Raw genomic sequence first — 20,579 nt, 5'->3', positions numbered from 1 at the left:
CTGCTTATTAAGCGTATCTTGCCATGACCATGAGCAGCGCCTCCAGAGTCTGCCTGGGCTGCTTGTGGATTTCTGGGTAGAGTTTAAAGGTGTTGCTTAGGACATTTAAAGCTCTAATCATATTGAGGCCTGATCCCTTGAGAACTCTCTCTGTCCTGTACCATACTACCACAGCCCCATAACTCTGAAATTCACTCCCCTTGGTCTTAAATAGCCCAAATCTGTTGACCTTTAGGATACGCTTCAAAACTGATCTATTTGGGCATATGTCTGGGGACAATTGAGGTTTTTATCAGCCTGGACAGTTATATAGATTTTATCTATTGGGAGTATTAGTTTTGTAGGAGTTAATGGGGAGGGGGGCACTCCACGTTTTGTGAACATGATGCTTTGGTGTAAAGAAAATGTGATTTTAGTCTACTGCTGTTTTTGTCTTGATATGATTGTGTTTTTATCTGGTAATCAGTCTGAGACAGGCATACTTTTTATGCCTGTATGATTAAATGAAAATATACATTTAGAAACAATTCATAACACAGTTCAAAACTGTCAGACATTCGGGTACTCTTTTAAAAGGAAACCTACCTGCTTCAGGACTTGTTTGATTACAGCTGCTAACAATGCTGTTTGGTATCACTGGAGTGGAGGATGTGTGGATTCTTGACTGAGGTGGGTTCAGATGTAATGAATTTCCTAAAGCCATTCCTGACTGACTAAGCACCCCACAGTTCCCACTAGCCTGCATCTGATTTATTAAGCCTGCAAGATGGTTGTTTGGGCCTGGGCTAGTACCATGGACAAAGTTAGTGTTTGGATTCTGGCAGTGCATACCTTCCCCTCTTAAAGGTAAGCTCTGTGTCAATGAATTTTGAAGAGTGCCAGAGTTCATATTGGCATCTGTAAAATGCATCTGGTTAGCAGAACAAGGCAAAACAGTATTTGAGCTCCCACAACTGATGGTACTATTGCTGCTCATGTGAGAACTTTGACAACTCATGGACTGAAGTAACTGAGACATAGAACTGATGGAAAATGAACCTTGATTTTGCTTTCTTATCAAATCAGATCCAGGCTTAGGAACTCCAGAACTATCCAAATGAGACTGTCTAAGCAAACTCAATACTGTGGTAGTTGGTTGTTTTCTTTTCCTCAAAGGGTCTTTTTGCTGAGACATCAGTTTATCTCGTAGTGCTGCTCGACCACTTTGCCCTTCATTTGTTGGTAGAAGCATGTTGGCAGCAGGAGGAAACATGGTGTTTAAAGTGCTATGTCCTTCATTGTTGCCACCACTGGCAACAGCTCCAGAATTGCTACTGCTGCTATTGTTGTTACCAGCAAGTTTATTTTGATTTGCTAGCTGTGCTTTGGCTGCTGCTGAGAGTAAACTACTTGCTGGAAAAGAGGCAGCATTGTGCTGATTCAAGATCTGATTTAAAGGCATTCCCAACAAACCAGGCTGACTCTTCAGGGGACCACTTCCAGCAGATGCGGTAGGAAAAACTGCATTGCTTGGCAGATTTAGTACATTACTCATTCCAGCAATTATTGGGTTAGGGATGTCTTTGTACTGATGAAGTCCATCAGGCTTGGTGGAAGGGCTTGATGGCATAGATGGTCTTGGAGACCCTATTGTTGATCTTGGTGACCTGGGAGGAACTTTGATACCACTACAAGATGACTGTGGTCCTACTGGAGGCAGCATGAAATTTCCATGATCTGATGATGTGGAAGATGAACGTGATCTTTGGGGAGATGCCTCAATCCTTCCAATCCCAGATGCCATCATATGAACTGGGGATGTCACTGGTGAAGGAGAGAGGGAAGTTGAAGCTGAATGCTGAACTCTTTGTACATGACTTCCATGGTTCATGTGACCAGGTTTTACAGTTGGCAAAGGGAGATTGCTTGGCAAAGGGACAACAGCAGGAGGCATGCTTACATTCATTACAGGTACCTGAGAATGGACATTAGAATGGAAAGTAGTTGGGTTAATGATAACAGGATTCTGATTAACTGGCTTGCTAGGAATAGGGTCAAGAATGCCAAGTGGATCCTTCTCTGATGTTAATGGCTTTTTCTGAAGAGCACAAGAATGTGGAAGAGGTGGAGGTGGGCCTTGGGGTGGTTTATGGTGAAACATTGCTCGTGGTAGTTCCATACTAGCTGAAAAATTACACATGGGTTTTTTCATTACTGGGCTTTTTGTGGTCAAGGTTGGGGAAAGAGGTATATTAGTCCTTCCAGCCATTGCACAGGATGACTGAACTGGAGAACCATGTAGCATTACTGAAGGTGGAGATAAAGGAGTCCTGTTCATGTGAACAGGACTAGAGTTGGGCGCTCCATGAAAATTGGAATTGTTTCTTGTGAAAACATCAGGGCTTCCAAGTGGATCAGTCCTAGGAGAGATTGAGCCATCTCCATATATCTGTGATCCTGATGAAGCTGGACTAGGCATTCCACCATGACTGCCACGATATGGAGACTTCTGTCCATGATCGTTACTGCCCAATCTCTGCCTAGGATAGACAGAATGAAGATCTTGTTGCTGGCTTCCAGTCATTTCTTGTACATAAAGCCTACCCATGGCATTAGATGCCCCTATCATTAACTTGAAAGGAGTTTTACATTCTGGGATCACAGAATTTGTAATTCCTTCATGTGATTTATTCCTCATTGATCTTGGAGTTGCTGCTTGAGAAGGTACTACTGGAGTTGCACCTGATATTAAAGAAACAGTAATTAATATTTTGAAATCTGTTAAAAAAATTAAGTTTTACATTACATTCATCTACATCTATAGCTATTACATATAAAAACAAAGAAAAAGTTATTTAGGTTCCAAAACAAATACTCAAAAGCTAGGAAATCCAAGATTTATGGTTGCCTGTTCAAAAATAGTACACAATCATATAATTAAAGACTGTGTCATAATGCATATGTACAAAAGAAGCAAAACTGAGGCTGCATGGGCAATCGGACACGAGTCATTTCCTAACTTTCAAGTGTTTGACTTTGCTATTTAAATAACTTTCTTTTGGCACAGAAAAAAACTACATTGTTTCATATTCCCCCTCCCCCCCCAGAAGATTGTTTTTACCTACGTTTTGTGCAACCCTCCCTGCATCATGCATCATCATTAAGGCTATGTTTTAGTCACAGGTACTTTTAGTAAAAGTCATGGACAGGTCATGGGCAGTAAACAAAAATTCACAACCCGTGACCTGTCTGATTTTTACTATATACCCCTAACTAAAACTTGGGCCAGGGGGCAGCGAGTGCTCGGGGGGGGGGGTCTGCAGATGTTGAGGGTGGGAGTGTTGGCAGGGCTGGCAGGCTCCCTACCCCTCTCTGACCGGCATGTCCCTGCAGCTCCTAGGGGGAGGGGTGGCTGGGGGGCTCCGCATGCTGCTGCTGTCACAAGTGCCGTCTCTGCAGCTCCCATTGGCTGGGAATGGCAGCCAGTGGGAGCTGCAGGGGAAGCACCTGCTGCTGCGGGCAGTGGGCAGACCCCGGTCCCTCCTCCTAGGAGCTGCAGGGACATGCTGGTGGGAGCCGGGTAGCCCCCTCCCTCCCGGTAAGCGCTACCCTGCACCCCAAGCCCTTGCCCCCTCTCACACACCCAAACTGATGCTGCTGGCCACTGTAGAAGTCATGGAGGTCACAGAAAGTCACAGAATCCATGACTTCTGTGACCTCCGTGACAGACACACAGCCTTAATCATCATCAGGGTTTGACCCCCCAAACCTTCAGCACTTCAACACAGGCTGCTAGCACTTCAGCTTTCAGACTAACTAGGTTAGCTGGCAGCAGCAGAAAGTGGCTATTCCAAAGGAAAAATGGGCATCTGGCATCATGCACTGGGTGCAGTGGGCATATGCTGTGCCCACTTCTGCTCTCTCTCTGTCACACCCTGCTCCAGAGGAGAGGATGGGCTGCTGGAGCCATGTACTGGGCCTGAGGGGCTTAGAGGGCGAGACCTGCATCTCTCTCTCTCTCTCTCTCGCTCCCTCTCCCCCTCCCTGTGTTCCCCTAAAAGTAAGGGTAGCTCATGGCTGATGAGGGAAAATATGGGATAGAGTCATGTGCCAGCTCTGGGAGTATAATGGAGGTGGGGGCTCCTAGTCCAGCGCTTGCACAATGGCTGCCACAATAGCTACTCTTGCAGCTCCTAGGCGTTCCCAATGCAGTGTATGGTTGTGTTGCTGTTGCTGCTTCAGTGGCAGCTTGGGCTGTGCTCTTTAAAATGTTTGTATGCAGTTATTATTTTGCCGTGATGCCAAAGTTTTCCTGTGGAATGCAAACAATTGAAGGGAAATGGTTATTTTTAAAAATTCTCCGGTGAATGGGAGCTGTGGAGCCAGCGTTCAGGGCAGCGTCTGTGGGCGAGAGTACCACGTAGCGCTCCCCTGGCCACCCTTCCACCTAAGAGTCGGAGGGATATGCTGGCCGCTTCCTGGGAGCCATGTGGATTTGGGCACAGAACCTGCCTGCCCCACTGCAGCCAATCGGAGTTTTAGAGGCCCAATCAGCTGTGCTGACTGGAGCTACCAGGGTTCCTTTTCGAGAGGGCATTCCGGACATAAACCTGATGCCGGGCAACCCCACCAGCGACAAGGCCACCACGCACATGCGCTGCAGTGACAGGACACTTTCACCCTACTTGCCAGTCTCTCCCCACTACACCACTATGACAAACTGCCTTCCACTACCCCTTAAGAGCTGCAGAAACTAACCCAGCCTCCACAAAATATACATAAATGTGTATGTTTCAAAGGCAATCAGATGGCTCATTCAAATGCATGCAACATTTGACTCTGTGACTAAATTACAAAAGCAAATCTATGCAAGTACATACCACGGAACGTGGCCTATAGACACATATTACAATGTATGGCTATCTAAAGAGGCAATCTTCTTATACTTGCTGGGGCACTTAGTTTTGGGAGGAGCTGTGTATTGGAAGGGTTTCTTCAACTGGGAGATGGATAATAGTGTAGTCAGGAAGGAAAGTAGGGAAAACTGGGCAGCTGGGATTAGTTGGCTGGGGATAAGCATATCATTTTATTTCTTCTTTCCTTCTATAGAAATAGAACATAAAAACTACAAGAAGAAAGCTACAGTACATTCATGCAATGACAAAGCTGAAAATAGAAATGCACAGCAGTCACAAAACTCCAAAGTTAAGGCTCCTAATAGCATTAGTTACATTGCACGTATGTACTAAGGCAGACCTTTAAAATCATAAATAGTAATCAAAAAACACTTAAGTACATATGTACCATGTATAGTTGTGTCTGTTAACATTTCTATATGCATCTTAAATTTGGAATTTTTGTTACTTTTCTACTTCAAAATTCTCCTCCTTAAGGTTTCATCAGCATAGGGGGTTGAAATTAGTTATTTACTGTTTTAGAGAACTAGTTTCTAATTTTAAAAATCAAGTAGTCAAATTAATCTTTTTTTTTTCTTGAATAATATTACTCACTTGTTCCACCCCCAGGACTAGTAAGAACCAGTGAAGGATGCGGAACTTCCATGCTTTTATGAAGTGTAGCCACAGCAATAATTTTCCGTTTATGGATGCATAGCTTAGTGACATCTTCATCTGCTTTAACATCTTCAGCAGTTCTCTGTTTCACAGCAGCTCCAGGATCAAAATTAAATACCTGAAAAAAATAATCCTAATATTAGATACATTCATAACAAAGGTAACAAACTCCAAAAATATACCTGAACTGGAAATGCAATCAGATTAAAACTAAATGTGCATTAGTTCCTTAAATAATCTCCCTCACATGTCTTACATCTCCTGGTGCATCAGCCTTTATAGCATGTTTTGGAGGATCTCTTGCCTCACTCTTAGACTGTCCTAAAATCTCCATTGGATGCTGCTGGCAATCCCACCACTCCAGCTGCAGAAAGAGCCTGATGAATGCAGACAGTGGTGGGTGGTATATACCTTCTCGTTTTTCCTGCTTCCACCATGGAGGGTTGGTCCTCTCTCACTTCCACCCATCATTCACATCTCCTCCTTTCTCTGTCCACCCAACTAGGGGAGACTGATCGAGAAAATGAATTCCTGAAGCAGTTCAACCAGCCAGCCACTAATCAAGAGAGGGCTGGGTTAAGGAGGGCATAGGAAAGAGCACCACAGTCTTGGTATGACAAAAAAGAGTGGACGCCCAAGGCTGCCTGCAGTAGTAATGAGGCTACATGGTAATGGAGGATAGAGGGAAATAATTTATCACATTTCCCTTTTGAGGTGCGTGTTTGGGTGAGCGGTGGTAGGGAAGGAGAATGAATCTGTGTCCCAACCGCATTGCAGCATTGATTACTGTTAGGAATAGAAAGGCAACCCTGTGAACCAATGATAATTTTGATAAATATAGAAAGCAAATAAAGGTATGCAACCTGCCCTTTGTTTTATTTTAACAGAATTTTAAAGAAAACATCATTAGTGCACTATATATCCAGTTAAAAAAAATCCCATAGGTGTCTGGGATTAAGGATAATAGTTTACGAGTGTACAATATTATGAATTTCAGGATTTTATCATTACTTGACCTAATTTCTGGATATTATATGAAAGCTCCTCTTATATAGTTTTTTATTGCGTGTAAATATAATGAATAGCTATGTAAGAGTGGTAGCACTCAATGTATACTAATAATGTATATTTTATAAGCAGAAAAAAAATAAATTATGGGCCAGAACCCAAAGGTATTGGGAATCCTATGGAAGGTGCTAAATGTCATCACATTGCCTTGAAACTACTATATTAGTTAGTTTCATTTTCTGGTTCTCATGCACTAGTACAATGCTTTTGCATTACGTTTCTGACACTACAGGCATATGTTTAAACAAATGGAAAATTTAAATAAAAATAAAATCATGAAAAATATTTGTATTCATGTTAGGTTTTATACTCCCCATGCCATGACTCCTCCTTTCCTCCAACCAACCAACCTCTGTACAAAAACAAAAATATCCTATATTTTGGATCTTAACTGCATGATATGTCCTTGTAAGCGTACCATTTAAATAGGAATGAAATTATGGCATGGCAGAAATAATGACATAATAATTTATTTGATAGGCACTGTAGCATAAATATTTAAAGCTATTTTTTACCTTGGGAAGAATGAGAGGACATTCCAAGCCACATTTGCAGGTTCCATCAGTCAGCAGGTATGTCTTAACCTGCTCCAAGCAGGATAATAAAGACCCACTAGGACTATAAAGGAATAATATAAATGAATCAATATTTTTAGGTAATGGTTTCCATATACAGATATGTGAAAAATAAAAAAAATTAAGATAGTGAATGGTTCACATTTTTATTATGTTTGATATCTTGTTTTTCATCAGGAGACAGTATTTTATTGATCAAGATCACACTACAGAAAAAAAAATGCAGATGCAAAGTTGTTTGTGCCAGACACAACATTATTTCTGAGAAAACCACTGATTTTAATGCAGAAACAAAAAAGGTGCCCCCACAGAAAAGAACCCAAGGTAACCACATTTATCAATATTTATTTATTCATATTGCAGTAGTACTTTAAGGCCTCAAACATAATTAAGGTCCCATTGCGCAAACACACTTATGGCCCTATAAGATCCATGGGTGGACTGTAGCAACCACATAGATCCCCACTATGAAGTCAATAGAGCTCCAAGAAGGTGCAGCAGTCCACCTGCACACTGTACTTCACCTGTTCAGGTCCTAATTTAAGGAAGGATGTCACAAGAGGATACATAGGCCAGTTAAGTGTACATCTTGATTTTGCTGAAACTAAGCTTACAAGCAAGAGATGTTACTCCAGGAGGACAGTAGTTATATATATAGTTTTTGCTTATTATAGGGTTGGTTTTTCTTAAATGCGGGGGCCCAAACTTCTGATAAATTGGACAATTACTACACACTTGGGGCTCTGTAACTCTCTAAAGAAGATCATTGTTTCCATAGCCAAAAAAGAAATCATGTTCCATCCAGACCAGTAATCCATGAAAGGAGGAAAGATTGTATAACTGAAATCTCATGCTTCTAGAGTGCTCTTTGTTACTTGGTTGTCTAAGCTTTTTATTAAGGAAAGACTAACAGAACTAGAGCGGGATGGCTGAATTCTTGGTGAATAAAAGAGTAAAGAGCCAACTGTATATAAAACTCCTATTTTGAACAAGCCAACAAACCAACCCTCTCTACTACATTGATATTTGGATCTAGGAGACAGCCGAATTCAAACACCAAAACATTAAAAGACTTCACATTTAAAAGAGATACATGAACAACTAATTTTAGATGATAAAAATATTAAGCTACACTCAGGGTCAACAACTGCATACGACATATCTATATGACAGAAGTTTAAATTAATTAATTAATTTTCTTATTGAAGTTGACTGGAGCATTCCAATTTATTTATGAAATAATTAACTTAACAATACTTTAAGTTTTTGTATATAACACAATCATATAAGATCTGAACTACATGGGATGTTAAACTTTTAGATTAAAGTTTTATATGAAAATAAATAAAATTAAATAGTAATTTAAAAAGCATACAACAAAGGTATGAGGCAAAAGAGAGTCAGGTTGGAAAGAAAAACGTATCTTCCTCCAAACTGAAACACTTTAGAACAGCGCTTACTCCTCTGAAAAGACTCAGGCATAATTTTACTGTAGGATGATTAAAGCAAGATCCTCTCATTATTACTTCTTCACTCAACAAGTATTATCCCTAGTTTTCAATATTGTCTCTAGAATTCCAGAACTAACGAGTCACATAGTGCTAAATGGAACCTTTACAGTCTGTTCTGAATAAGCACACCACAGAACAAATTGTCACTTTGGTTACATCGACACTTCTGAGTTAATTTAGGTTCTTATCCATGTGTTGTCCCAACCCCCACTCTTCTCCATATAAAAAACCCTCTCACCTGAGTTTAGTGGTGCTTTAAATACAGATTAGTTGGCACAGCTGGGGATATAAGTTAGTTCCAGGGCATGGAGGCCAGGAAAACATTCAAGAGCTTATGTGAGATCTCTTGTAGGTCCTCCACTGGTACCTTAAGGAAACTGGCTACATCTCTGAGCAGACCTTGAAAGCTCTTGTAATCATCTGGGTGAGAAGGCGTAGATGGGATGATAGCAGCTGACATCACCTGATACTGAGCCCGAGGCTGCTCCTCCTCAAATAGTTCCTCAGGGAGCTCAGATTCATGGGCTACAAACTGAAACACTGTAGTTTTCCTAGTATGGTGTAAGGGAGGAGGTTCTCACCCACAGAAGTCATGCAGAAGTAGGATATCTTGAGTGGTGAAGACAGCACAATGTTGGATTACTACAAGCAAAAGGGTCTGGAGGCCAGAAAAAGGATACTAGGGTATATGCCTTAACCTATACCCCCTATGAGATCTAAACATGTCTGAAGCCCTTGACACTTCCTCATTCATAAGGTTCAAAAAAAGGGCCCCTTGGAGAATACGTGGGGGATCCCTCCCTGCTGTGCTGGGAATCTGAAGATGACAAAAAAAGGATTGTGGATCTGAAAGGCAGTGAGGAGCTGCCAAAGCTGGGGTGGTAAGTTGTAAGTTGAGAAGTAACAACACTAAGCCAGGAGCTCAGTACTATTACAGTGGCAATATTTAGATCTGTGGAGTGCAGCAGAGATCCCAACTCATCTGAAACCTGAAGATCCCTCAGTACCACATACTTCCTTGGTACTGAGAAAAGTGGTCCCGTAAACCTAGGGGTGGGAGCAGCCAGCATTGGGGTTGACGGTGCTGATAAGTCTTGTTTCACACACTCATGCTGAAGTGAGCAGCACCAAAGAGACCAGTACCAATGGTATTGGTACCATAATAGCCAGTGCAGAAGAGCTTAGTGCTGAGGTAGCCCGTGATGCTCTGGCCTCAGTACCAGACACAGTTAAACTTTCAATCCTAAAGCGGTGAAGGAGTCCTGATACCATGCTCCCGAGGAGCTCAGAGTGTGGAGACTCCTTTCATTGGGAGCAGGGGGTGACCTGAACTTTGTTTTTACTGGAAATTCCCAGGGAGCATTTGCCTTTGCTTTTCTCAGAGGGGTGATGCTCCTTCTTCTCTGAAGACTTAGCTTTAACAGTCCTACCTACATCCAAAACTGGTCTTTGAAGATGAAGCCTGGGAGCTAGTGGATCCAGAACGCACAGAAGCACTTTTGGACAGAAGTGGAACTTCTTGAGTGGTGCCTGCCCAACCCAGATCAGAACCCAGACTAACAAAAAAAAAAGATAGGTGTGCCCTCTTGCCTTTTGAAGTCTTCTTAGAAAAGGACTTGCACACCAAGCCATTGTCAGGGATATAGGCTCCCCAAGACAAAAATGGTAACTGATGTTTCCCATTGTTAAATGGAATTGCCACAGCACAAGAAGGGCACAATACTTAAGAGTTGGACAACTTACTATGGGACATCTCTAAGCCCCAGGATTGGGAGGAAGTTCCTGACAAAATTAAAAAAAAAAAAAAAATAAAAAAGGAAGGAAGGAAGGAAGGTAAAACTTCCAAAACTAAAAAAAGTATCAAAAATCTGTGAACAGTAACTATCTTAACTAACCATACCTATCAGTAATATACAGAATCATCTACAAGAAACTCTGAAAAATGTTGCACCCAGATGAAGACGCTAGGAAGCTCCATCTCATAGTCATGGGAAATAAGAAGGAACTGAGTGATGGTTGAGCCCACTCCAGCATTTCTGACCTTGGTATGGGGGCATGAGGACAGTCAGGTTACAGGAGTGGCCCCAATGGACACTGCTGGCCAAAACACTCTGATCTCAAATGCCTGGGGTGTATGCGCACCCAGAGTGGACAAGCACGTGAAGCAGCATCAAAAATTTGGATGCTTCCTGTTTATGGCTGACGGAAAGGAACTTAGTGTGGCTGGGGCTGTGGTCTCTTGTACTGTATTAACTCACCTAAAATCTGGATCTGCAAAACGGTACTGTACATGGCATACAGAAAGCTGGGACAATTGTGACCATCAGCTGGAGATCTGCAGAAGCAGTTCTTGATGAAGAAGAATGGTGATATCCAGTAAGAAACATTTGCAAACCTTTTCAAGATTCATGTTGTTTACAGCTATTACAGGGATTATCCTCTTAACTTCCTTGCACAAGGAAGCTTAAAAAAGCTGTAAAAACAATGGATATTTGGAACAAGCCTTGTGGTTAGGGGGAAAGTGGTAAACGTGGTATATCTTGACTTTAGTAAAGCTTTTGATACTGTCTCACATGACCGTCTCAAACTCAGGAACTGTAACCTAGATAGAGCTACTATATGGTGGGTGCATAACTGATTGGAAAACCATTCCCAGAGAGTAGTTATCAGTGGTTCACAGTCATGCTGAAAGGGCATAACGAGCAAGGCATAACAAGTTCTGGGTCCGATTCTGTTCAATATCTTCATCAATAATTTAGATAATGGCATAGAGAGTACACTTATAAAGTTTGAGGACAATACCAAGCTGGGAGGGGTTGCAAGTGCTTTGGAGGGTAGGATTAAAATTCAAAATGATCTGGACAAACTGGAGAAATCTTAAGTAAATAGGATGAAATTCAGTAAGGACAAATGCAAAGTACTCCACTTAGGAAGGAACTGTCAGTTGCACACATACAAAACGGGAAATGACTGCAGAAAGGGATCTGGGAGTCAAAGTGGACCACAAGCTAAATATGAGTCAACAATGTAACACTGTTGCAAAAAAAGTGAACATCATTCTGGGATGTATTAGCAGGAGTGTTGTAAGCAAGACATGAGAAGTAATTTCTTCCGCTCTACTCAGCACTGATTAGGTCTCAAGTGGAGTGTTGGGTCCAGTTCTGGGCACCACAGTTCAAGAAAGATGTGACTTATGATATGACTTATGAGGAGAGACTGAGGGAACTGGGATTATTTAGTCTGTAGAAGAGAAGGTACTAGATGACAGAACAAGGAGTAATGGTTTCAAGTTGCAGTGTGGGAGGTTTAGAATGGATATTAGGAAAACCTTTTTCACTAGGAGGGTGGTGAAACACTGGAATGAGTTACCTAGGGAGGTGATGGAATCTCCTTCCTTAGAGGTTTATAAGGTCAGGCTTGACAAAGTCCTGGCTAGGATGATTTAGTTGGGGACTGGTCCTGCTTTGAGCAGGGGGTTGGACTAGATGACCTCCTGAGGTCCCTTCCAACCCTGATATTCAATTATTCCAGAGAAAGTCCAGAGAAGAGCAACAAAATGATTATAGGTCTAGAAAACATGACCTATGAGGGAAGAATGAAAAAATTTGGTTTGTTTAGTCTGGAAAAGAGAAGGCGGAGAGGGGACATTATAACAGTTTTCAAATACATAAAAGGTTGTTACAAGGAGGAGGGGAAAGAATTGTTCTTCTTAACTTCTGAGGCTAGAACAAGAAGCAATGGGCTTAAATTGCAGCAGGGGAGGTGTAGGTTGAACATTAGGAAAAACTTCCTGTCAGGGTGGTTAAGCACTAGAATAAATTGCCTAGGGTGGCTGTGGAATCTCCATCATTGGAGATTTTTAAGAGCAGGTTTGACAAATACCTGTCAGGAATGGTCTAGAAGATAATACTTAGTCCTGCCATGAGTGCAGGAGACTGGACTAGATGACCTCTCGAGGTCCCTTCCAGTCCTATGATTCTATGATAAATCTAGGAAGACTAAGGCGAAAGAGGTAAATGTAAAATATTTTGAGTTTGTATTACGTGGTCTGAATAATAAAAAAATGTAAGTGGTGTTATATCTGACATACTTATCAGCTATAAAAATCTATGTGAACAATTCAAAACCACAGAAAAATAAGAAGCAGCACAGAATTATTCATGCTACTTTACATCAGGCCTAGTTAAAAAAATACAGTAATTAAAACTGGATATTGGAATTTATCAAACAAAGCAGCAACAAAAAACGAACGACAGGCCAAATTCTCAGGCGGTCCAACCTGGAATAGCTCAGCTGATTTAGACAGAGCTGCACCAATTAACATCAGCAGAACATTTGGTCTAATATTTCCAGAAGGAAAAATACATAAAGTTACTATACATCATCAGGAGAGTCACTGCCTTAAACTAGTATATGCTTTCTGTCATGACTAAAATAAATAAATAAATAATAAAAAGCGCACACAATTTACATAATCCTCACCTGATATAGAGCACTCCATTTTGATCCACTCGACGTTGCCAGCCAACTGGAACTTGTACTGCTGGCGGACCTCCATCTTTGTCCCCTCCGTCACACTCCTTTCCGCCATTCATTTTTCTGTTTCTGCTTATGACTCTTCAAAGATATCAACAGTAAGATGATATCCTTATATTACATGTCATTATGGCCTTCAAAAGAAGGACATTCAATACAACTTTATCCAGATTGTACAAAGTGCATTGGGAGGCTCCAGCTCAATTTGGAACCAAGTCCTTAAAATTTGCCATTTTTTTTTGCTAATGAGTCAGTTTCCCATTATAATGCACATTAAATATGCAATGTTTATTATGTATTCATAAGGATGAACTACATGGGTAAAAATTAGTGCTTCCAATTTAGGAAAATCATAATTCACCAATGCTCTATTACCTGTCAGAAAGGGGGGGGAGTGAATTTCTTAGTTTGACAGCATGATTCCAAGCTTGATGACTATCTAAGATAACTTGTATTTTGTGAGAGCTAGTCTCATTTTTACAGACATGAGTCAGAGTTAATACCTCCAGGTATTACACCCTTTATATGCCACATTCTTTTTGCCTTCTCTTTATCTTCCACTCATTATCCAAGGTGCTGCAGGTATCTTCTGGTGATTCTTTCATGACTTCACAATTCCAATAAAACAACCTGAAAAAACACATAGCTGTGTAAAACACATGCAGCTAAACAAATTTGCAATAAAATGATCTGAAAATTCAAATACCATAAGCCACTTATTTACTCTCTTTCATCACCCAAGGCCTGATTTTGTAACTTTTACTCACTAATATAGCCTCATCCATTTAAAGAGCTCAGAATCAAACCTTTAACCCTTAAAGAAATTTTCAAAGTAAACCTGAGAGGAAGTGTAAACTTCCAAATGTATATCGTTTACATATGAATGCCACTGAAGTATTCACATATTAAATCTAAGAGTGTGTAATGTTAGTCACTAAGAGGTTAACATGCAATTTGGATCAATGAAATAGCCCATTTTAACTCAATGGTAGTACAGAAGTATTCTCATACAAGTTACAACTGAACCACTTGCCCCAGTTAATGGCTTAAAAAACTTATTTCTAAAATGAAATGTAGTTAAATGTTTTTAAACTGAAAAGTACTGCAGAACAGGCTAATATATTTGAGCTTTAATTCTACCCAAGTAATCAAATAAAAAAAATCATTGCAAAAAGTAAGACTGCATCACTTGATTTCTCAGTGCAGATGTGGTATCCTAGTTTGCAGGTTCTTCTGCATGATCTCACCTGAGCACCTACTGAACTGCCTGATTGGCACAGAAAAAATAATAAACTTGTCTCATAACATTATATTGTATGAGTAAGCCCTATTGTTCACAATGACATGAACTCCTGTTATCTCCCCAAAATGAAGACTTATAAGTATTTCAAGAGAGAATTAACTCTCTAGAAAGCAAGTTTTATTAAGGTGAAGCTGAATAGGAAAGATTTAGTTCAAACTCTAATTATACTGTAAAAGCTATAAAAACAATAGTTCTAGAAATCAAAAGGTAAGACACTGATGAATCTCCACAGCAGTACTGACGCTGTTAGAGCTTTTATTTTGAAATAGTTTAATGCTATATCTGCTCTTTCTTTCTTGCTAACTATTATTTTCAAATACAATACTTTGCCTATTGAACCAACTAATTGAAACAGGGAATGTGCTTCAAGAGAGAAAGAGTTCAAATGTATTGCATATAAAACATCTTATGCCAGGTTGCAGAGAGAGAGAGAATGCAAAAATTGAAATTTCCTACACCAACACCGGCTTGTCCATAATGCAAATATTTTGTGGTATATACTTAAAAACAAAGCAATTATATATTAAGCTATGGATTTAACAAGAAAAAAAGAACAATCCCCCTCCCACAAACACAACATTGAGCATTCTATAGGAACACATACATTTCTTGTATCATATGGATGTACTTAAGCAGTGCACATTCTTTGAACTGTGCTATTTTTACATATGAACATCAAGAAGTTTACACTTTCTTCCTTTAGACTCTTGTGTGATACTAGAATGGCATGGGCTAGAAGGACAAGGATGCAGGCTGGACACTGTCTTGGTTAAGGTTACGGAGACTTGGGATTCAGAGTAGCAGCTGTGTTAGTCTGTATTCGCAAAAAGAAAAGGAGTACTTGTGGCACCTTAGAGACTAACAAATTTATTAGAGCATAAGCTTTCGTGAGCAAATGCATCCGATGAAGTGAGCTGTAGCTCACGAAAGCTTATGCTCTAATAAATTTGTTAGTCTCTAAGGTGCCACAAGTACTCCTTTTCTTTTTAGAGACTTGGGAGTAAACCTTCAGTTGGGATAAAGGAGCCAAATGCTGGTTTTGGGACTTGTTCCTCAGCCATGAAGAAGGTCCAAGGAATAGCCTGTAATCTTGCTCTGAAGAAATCCATTTAACATTTTTTCCACCCTGGAAGTCCCGTATGGGGATGTAAGCCTTGAGAACACATTTAAATAAATACAAGTTTGGTGGACAATAAGGGGCTTAAGGATTGGTCAGGGAAGGTCCTGGTTAAAAGACAAAAGTCAGGCTAAATCCAACTGCTTCTTCATACCTCATGAGCTGCCCAACAGATGCAGGGCATCTTGCCTGAAGTATGCGCCTCTTGACTTTACATTCTGCACTGTGCATGCGTGTCTTTCAATTTTTAAGTAGACATAGCTTATTTTATTACTAAATTGGGAAGTCTTAGGAGCACCAGTGAACACAGAGAAAGGATACAAAGGAACAGAGAGATTAGATACACAGGCAGGAAATAAATGTAAAAGCTTGGAAAAAATTATACTAATTTATCTGCTGAACAACCACCCATGGATATTCAAATTGGAGGGAGAAGCCTAGAATTTAGGTGTCTGGTATCTTCAGCAGTGCACTCTGAGATGAACGTCTCTGCCTTTGGAACTTCCTACCTGCCACTGCCCCATACAAGCCTGTAAGGTGGATGACTACAATGAAATAGATCTAGGTGTCACCATGAAGGCCATACAGAGGTTTCAGCTGACACAACATGCAGTCTCATGTCTCTTTCAGAATTACATGTCAATAAGAAGCATATTACATGTCATGCTATGCTCTACACCAATCTATCAACCGCTATCAGATCTTTTTCAAGATCCTGGTCTTACTTTACAAGTCCCTCAATGAGAACTAACTTGGAGGCCACATATATAACCTATTGACACTGCAATGATGGACAAATACACTGCAGCTGATGGAGTCTAAGATGAGCTTCATGGAAGTCAGAAGCAGAGCCCTGCACTATAAAATTCTCTTCCACCACAGATCAGATTGAACCTCATATCTTGTCACTTTCAGAGTTCAGTATCGTCTCTCTTCTTTTCAGAGACCTTTCCTTCCTATACTGTCACAGTAAAATTGCCCCATGGGAATGTCCCAATCACAGTAAAATTGCCCCCGCAGGGGGGTCCCATGGGTAAGCCGCAGCATTGTACATTGCTAATGCTTTCATATGCATTGAAAAGGATCTTGGGAAGGGTTGAAGGTGTGAGTGTGGAGTGAAAGATGCCTTTGCAGGTTGCGAGAAGCTGAAGGGGGAGGAAGGAAGAATGGAACGGGTTAACTCAACAATTCAGCTAGGCTTGAAGATAAGGGGTGAAACTGCCACTCAAGGCCAATGCACACACAAACAAGCTCCCTGCTGCTGAACAGCCAAAAGCCTGTGGGAAAGGAGAACTGAACCAGACAGACCTAAAAGGGGGGTGCAAAACTAGCGACGGTCAGCGAATGGGGACCTAACAGTCTTGTGACCCTGAAGCCGATGTGTTTTGGGGAGACCAAAGAAGCCTCGGAAGGCCGGTTTGGACTGGTACAGAAAGCACGGGGGATAAAGGACCCTGGATGAAACGCCCCCAGAAGAACTCAAGACTTAAAACCCTCCCGAGAGCTGAAGCAAATTGGAGATCAACAGCGGACCCTGGATGGCCTGTGCACAGGACAGAACTCTCGTCCACCCTTCCCCCCTTCTTCTTAAATTACACCCTGGCTTGGCCAGCCTCGGGTAGTGCGTATGAGAGTATGAAAGTGGGTTAGGGCTAGGGCACTAATGCTTTCTTTCTTCCTCCGAGTGGATGTGGGAGCATTCCCAGTACTCACCGCTATTATTTTATTAATAAAGCTTTAACTTAAGTCACTTGGTATGCTCCTTCATCTCCTCCCCTAACAATCCTGCGTCCTCAGCCTGATCAGCTGACACCTCAGGCAGACTGGTAACATAAATCTGTCACAATACCACCAATACAGGATGGTACCGAAGAGCATGAAGACACTTCTCTCCCGCATAGAGTTCATTCACTATGCAATTTTATATGCTATAACTTAGGGAGCAGCAGAGAATATAGTAAAACAACTAGAATATAGAAAAACAACTTGCCTAGTGTCAGACAACAATAGACTTATCTTTTAATCTCCATATATGGCAATCAGAAACCATGGTGATAGGCACATTAGAAATACAGGGATAGGATAGACTAGCTAGAGTTTGGCAAAGCGAAGGTCGCACTGCAAGACTTTTTTGTGCAGTCAAGATTTAGCGGAACATTATTTTATTTTATCTTTGTTTGCTTTGTTCTGATTAGTTGGATGTCCTAGGCCAGGTCAGTTTTTAAGAAGTGCAAGACTAACTTAGTTTTTAGCTCTGTATATTATTACTGTACAGTGTACTTGTTATAAATTCTGTATTAGACAGTGAAATAAATCAATATTTTTAGTTAGAATTAACTTTGTATAATAACAAAAAATCATCAAAATTTAAAATACTGAGCCACATTGAAGCAGGTGGCATAAATATTAAGGAGAACTGCTATCTCTCACCCTGCTAATAGAAGTAATTTTTTTGTTCATGTTGCTATTTAATGTACCCAATGTACATTTAATGTATAGCCAATATACATTTGAAAATATATTTCAAGTTATTTTTAAGTAACTCTTTTATTGGTTTTGCAATGTATTGTATCAGCTAACACTGATTAATACCATGATATTTAAAAACATCTAGTGTTGATCAGATCAGCCATTTCCTATTATACATGGCTTGAAAAATATGATAAACAGTGAGTAATTTGCATAACTGCCTGCGTAGAAAATTTTCAAATATTTTTAACTAGTACAGGAAGGAGGCACAAAACGCTTGTTTCAGCCAAGAATATCTTTTTAGACTAAGGCTTCTTTCTATCAAGCCTTTTGACCTTGAGAAGTGTTCAAGGCGGAAGGATTTGCGAACAGCAACAGCAGAATTTTAATATCATAAAAATAGGAGCATATGTATAATTTTAACACATAGGCCACATGGAATTAACATGTCAGTTTTTTTCAGGTATAAGTATTGCATACAACATACTGCAGTGAAGGCCCTAAACAGAAAACAATGAACTGTGCTACTCAGCTTGGCAAACCTGGGCTTCTGATCCTGCAATTTACTGCACCCGTGTGGAGCACCACTGAAGCCAGTGACTCCGCATGTAGTGAATTGCTGGAATAGGGCCTTGGTTCTTGTCTAAAAGTTCTCATACACAGTGGCACATAACATTATAATTTAATTCTTTGACTAGTCACGTGCATATATTTGTGCATGTATATGTTGGGGAATACTAGTGGAAAGTGAGCTTAGTGTAATATACTACAACAGTATTGTATGCATTTCCACTATATTAAGTGTAATGATAAATTATCAAAATTATTTATTGTAGCCATTGCACATTAATATCAATATATAATTAATAAAAATAAGCAGCTGACATGAACATTTTTGTACAAATCTTTTGTTAGCCACATTGGTGTGGTAGCAATCTTTAATTATTTTATTATGTAGAACCTATAATAAGATATGCATGATACTAGAAATTTACATTTTAAACATCTGATCTTACGAAGTGTTGATCACTGCCAAAGAAGCACTCAGCATATCCCTAGTATCAAGCCTTCAGGCAGGCAGTAAAAAATGATAATGGAGTCCAATGACAGACAAAGGAAAGGGGGAAAAGATATAATTCAACTGTTTAATCATGGTACACTTTTTTGGTCCTAGAGGTCTTTAATAAAAAACAAACAACAACAACTGAATTATAGAATCATACAAATGTAGGACTGGAAAGGACCTTGACTGGTCACCTAGTGCAATCCCGCTGCACTGAGGCAGGGCCAATTTTATTTAACCATTCCTAATAGGTGTTTGTCTAACCTGTTCTTAAAATCCTCTAAGGACAGAGACTCCACAACCTCCCCAGGTAATGTGTTCTAGAACTTAACTATCCTTAAAGTTTAGAAGTTTTTCCTAATGTCCAACCTAAATCTCCCTTGCTGCAATTTAAGCCCATTACTTCTTGTTCTGTCCTTAGTGGTTAACGTGAACAAATTTATCACCCTCTTTATAACAATTTTTTATTTACCTGAAGACAAGTGTGTGTCTCCCCTGCCCCCACTGTTTTCTCTTCTCCAGACTAAGCAAATCCAATTTTTTCAATCTTTCCTTGCAGGTCATGTTTTCTAGACCTTCAATCATTTTTGTTGCTCTCCTCTAGACTTTCTCCAATTTGTCTACATCTTTCCTGAAATGTGGCACCCAGAACTGAACATAATACTCCAGTTGAGACCTTATCAGTGCTGAGTAAAATGGAAGAATTACTTCTCATGATGTTGTTTTTATAGTAAATGTTATATGAAAGCACAGGTCAAAGGATTCTAGGTAGATAGTTAGTAGTGCAGAGCTAGACAAAAACATTAAGTTCTTAGGAGAGAACTGAAGGAGGAGGGGAAAGAAGGGCAGTGGCATAGCAGCATCACACTATTAAGTTAGTGAACATTTTAGTGAATCAATGTAGATTTCAATGCCAATAAGGATCAACAAGTGAATGATGTAATCAAAGAATGACAGCTTCCACAGTGAAAGTGCATCACCCACAGAGTACATGGCCTCGACCTAGTTTCTGAGATCCCTCCTTTTCTCACCAACTTAAGGTCTTCTACTAAGTCAACATCACAAAAATGACTGTTCCTCCTGACTAGCAATTTTTTTTAATATCTTGTCAATTCTCCATATACTCGCTCCATCCTAAAGTAATGACTCTCAGACACCATTCTATTATGTATATTCTCTGTGTAACCTCTTAGTAATTCAAGAGTTAGGAAGTTGCTCTTTTGTTTATGCTGTCCTATCTATCTTGAATGCTCTTCCACTCTCACCACACCAAATCACTGCCTCTCCTTATACCGTGCTTTAAAACATTCTTTTTAGCTTTGTTTTGAAGTTAACTCAGGGAAATATGTTAAAAGGTATTTCATGTAAACACTATATAAAAACAC

General features: G+C 40.3%; 1 protein-coding gene across 11 annotated transcripts in view; it reads right to left on the bottom strand.

Moving 5' to 3' along the window:
• The window catches only part of MBD5 (methyl-CpG binding domain protein 5), a 184,491-nt gene that overhangs the window by 67,749 nt on the left and 96,163 nt on the right, over positions 1-20,579 (bottom strand). For 6 of the 11 annotated variants that reach the window (XR_006277934.1, XR_006277933.1, XM_043505101.1 and 3 more), the window contains 4 exons: positions 13,189-13,872; positions 7,136-7,238; positions 5,490-5,670; positions 586-2,721 (listed from right to left, as the gene is read on the bottom strand). Coding sequence is in view for 9 of the 11 variants with exons in the window: in XM_043505101.1 (XP_043361036.1) it covers positions 586-2,721; positions 5,490-5,670; positions 7,136-7,238; positions 13,189-13,301 (2,533 nt within the window). In the remaining 2 variants the exon portion in view is untranslated. The remainder of the gene's footprint in view (positions 1-585; positions 2,722-5,489; positions 5,671-7,135; positions 7,239-13,188; positions 13,873-20,579) is intronic. The other 5 variants (XM_043505098.1, XM_038421655.2, XM_038421661.2 and 2 more) reach the window with 2 other exon arrangements.

This window comes from Dermochelys coriacea, chromosome 11, assembly GCF_009764565.3.
Source record: "Dermochelys coriacea isolate rDerCor1 chromosome 11, rDerCor1.pri.v4, whole genome shotgun sequence".
Taxonomy (NCBI): Eukaryota; Metazoa; Chordata; order Testudines; family Dermochelyidae; genus Dermochelys; species Dermochelys coriacea.
The sequence above is the reverse complement of the archived record's forward strand: the minus strand, read 5'-3'. Positions and strand labels throughout refer to the sequence as shown.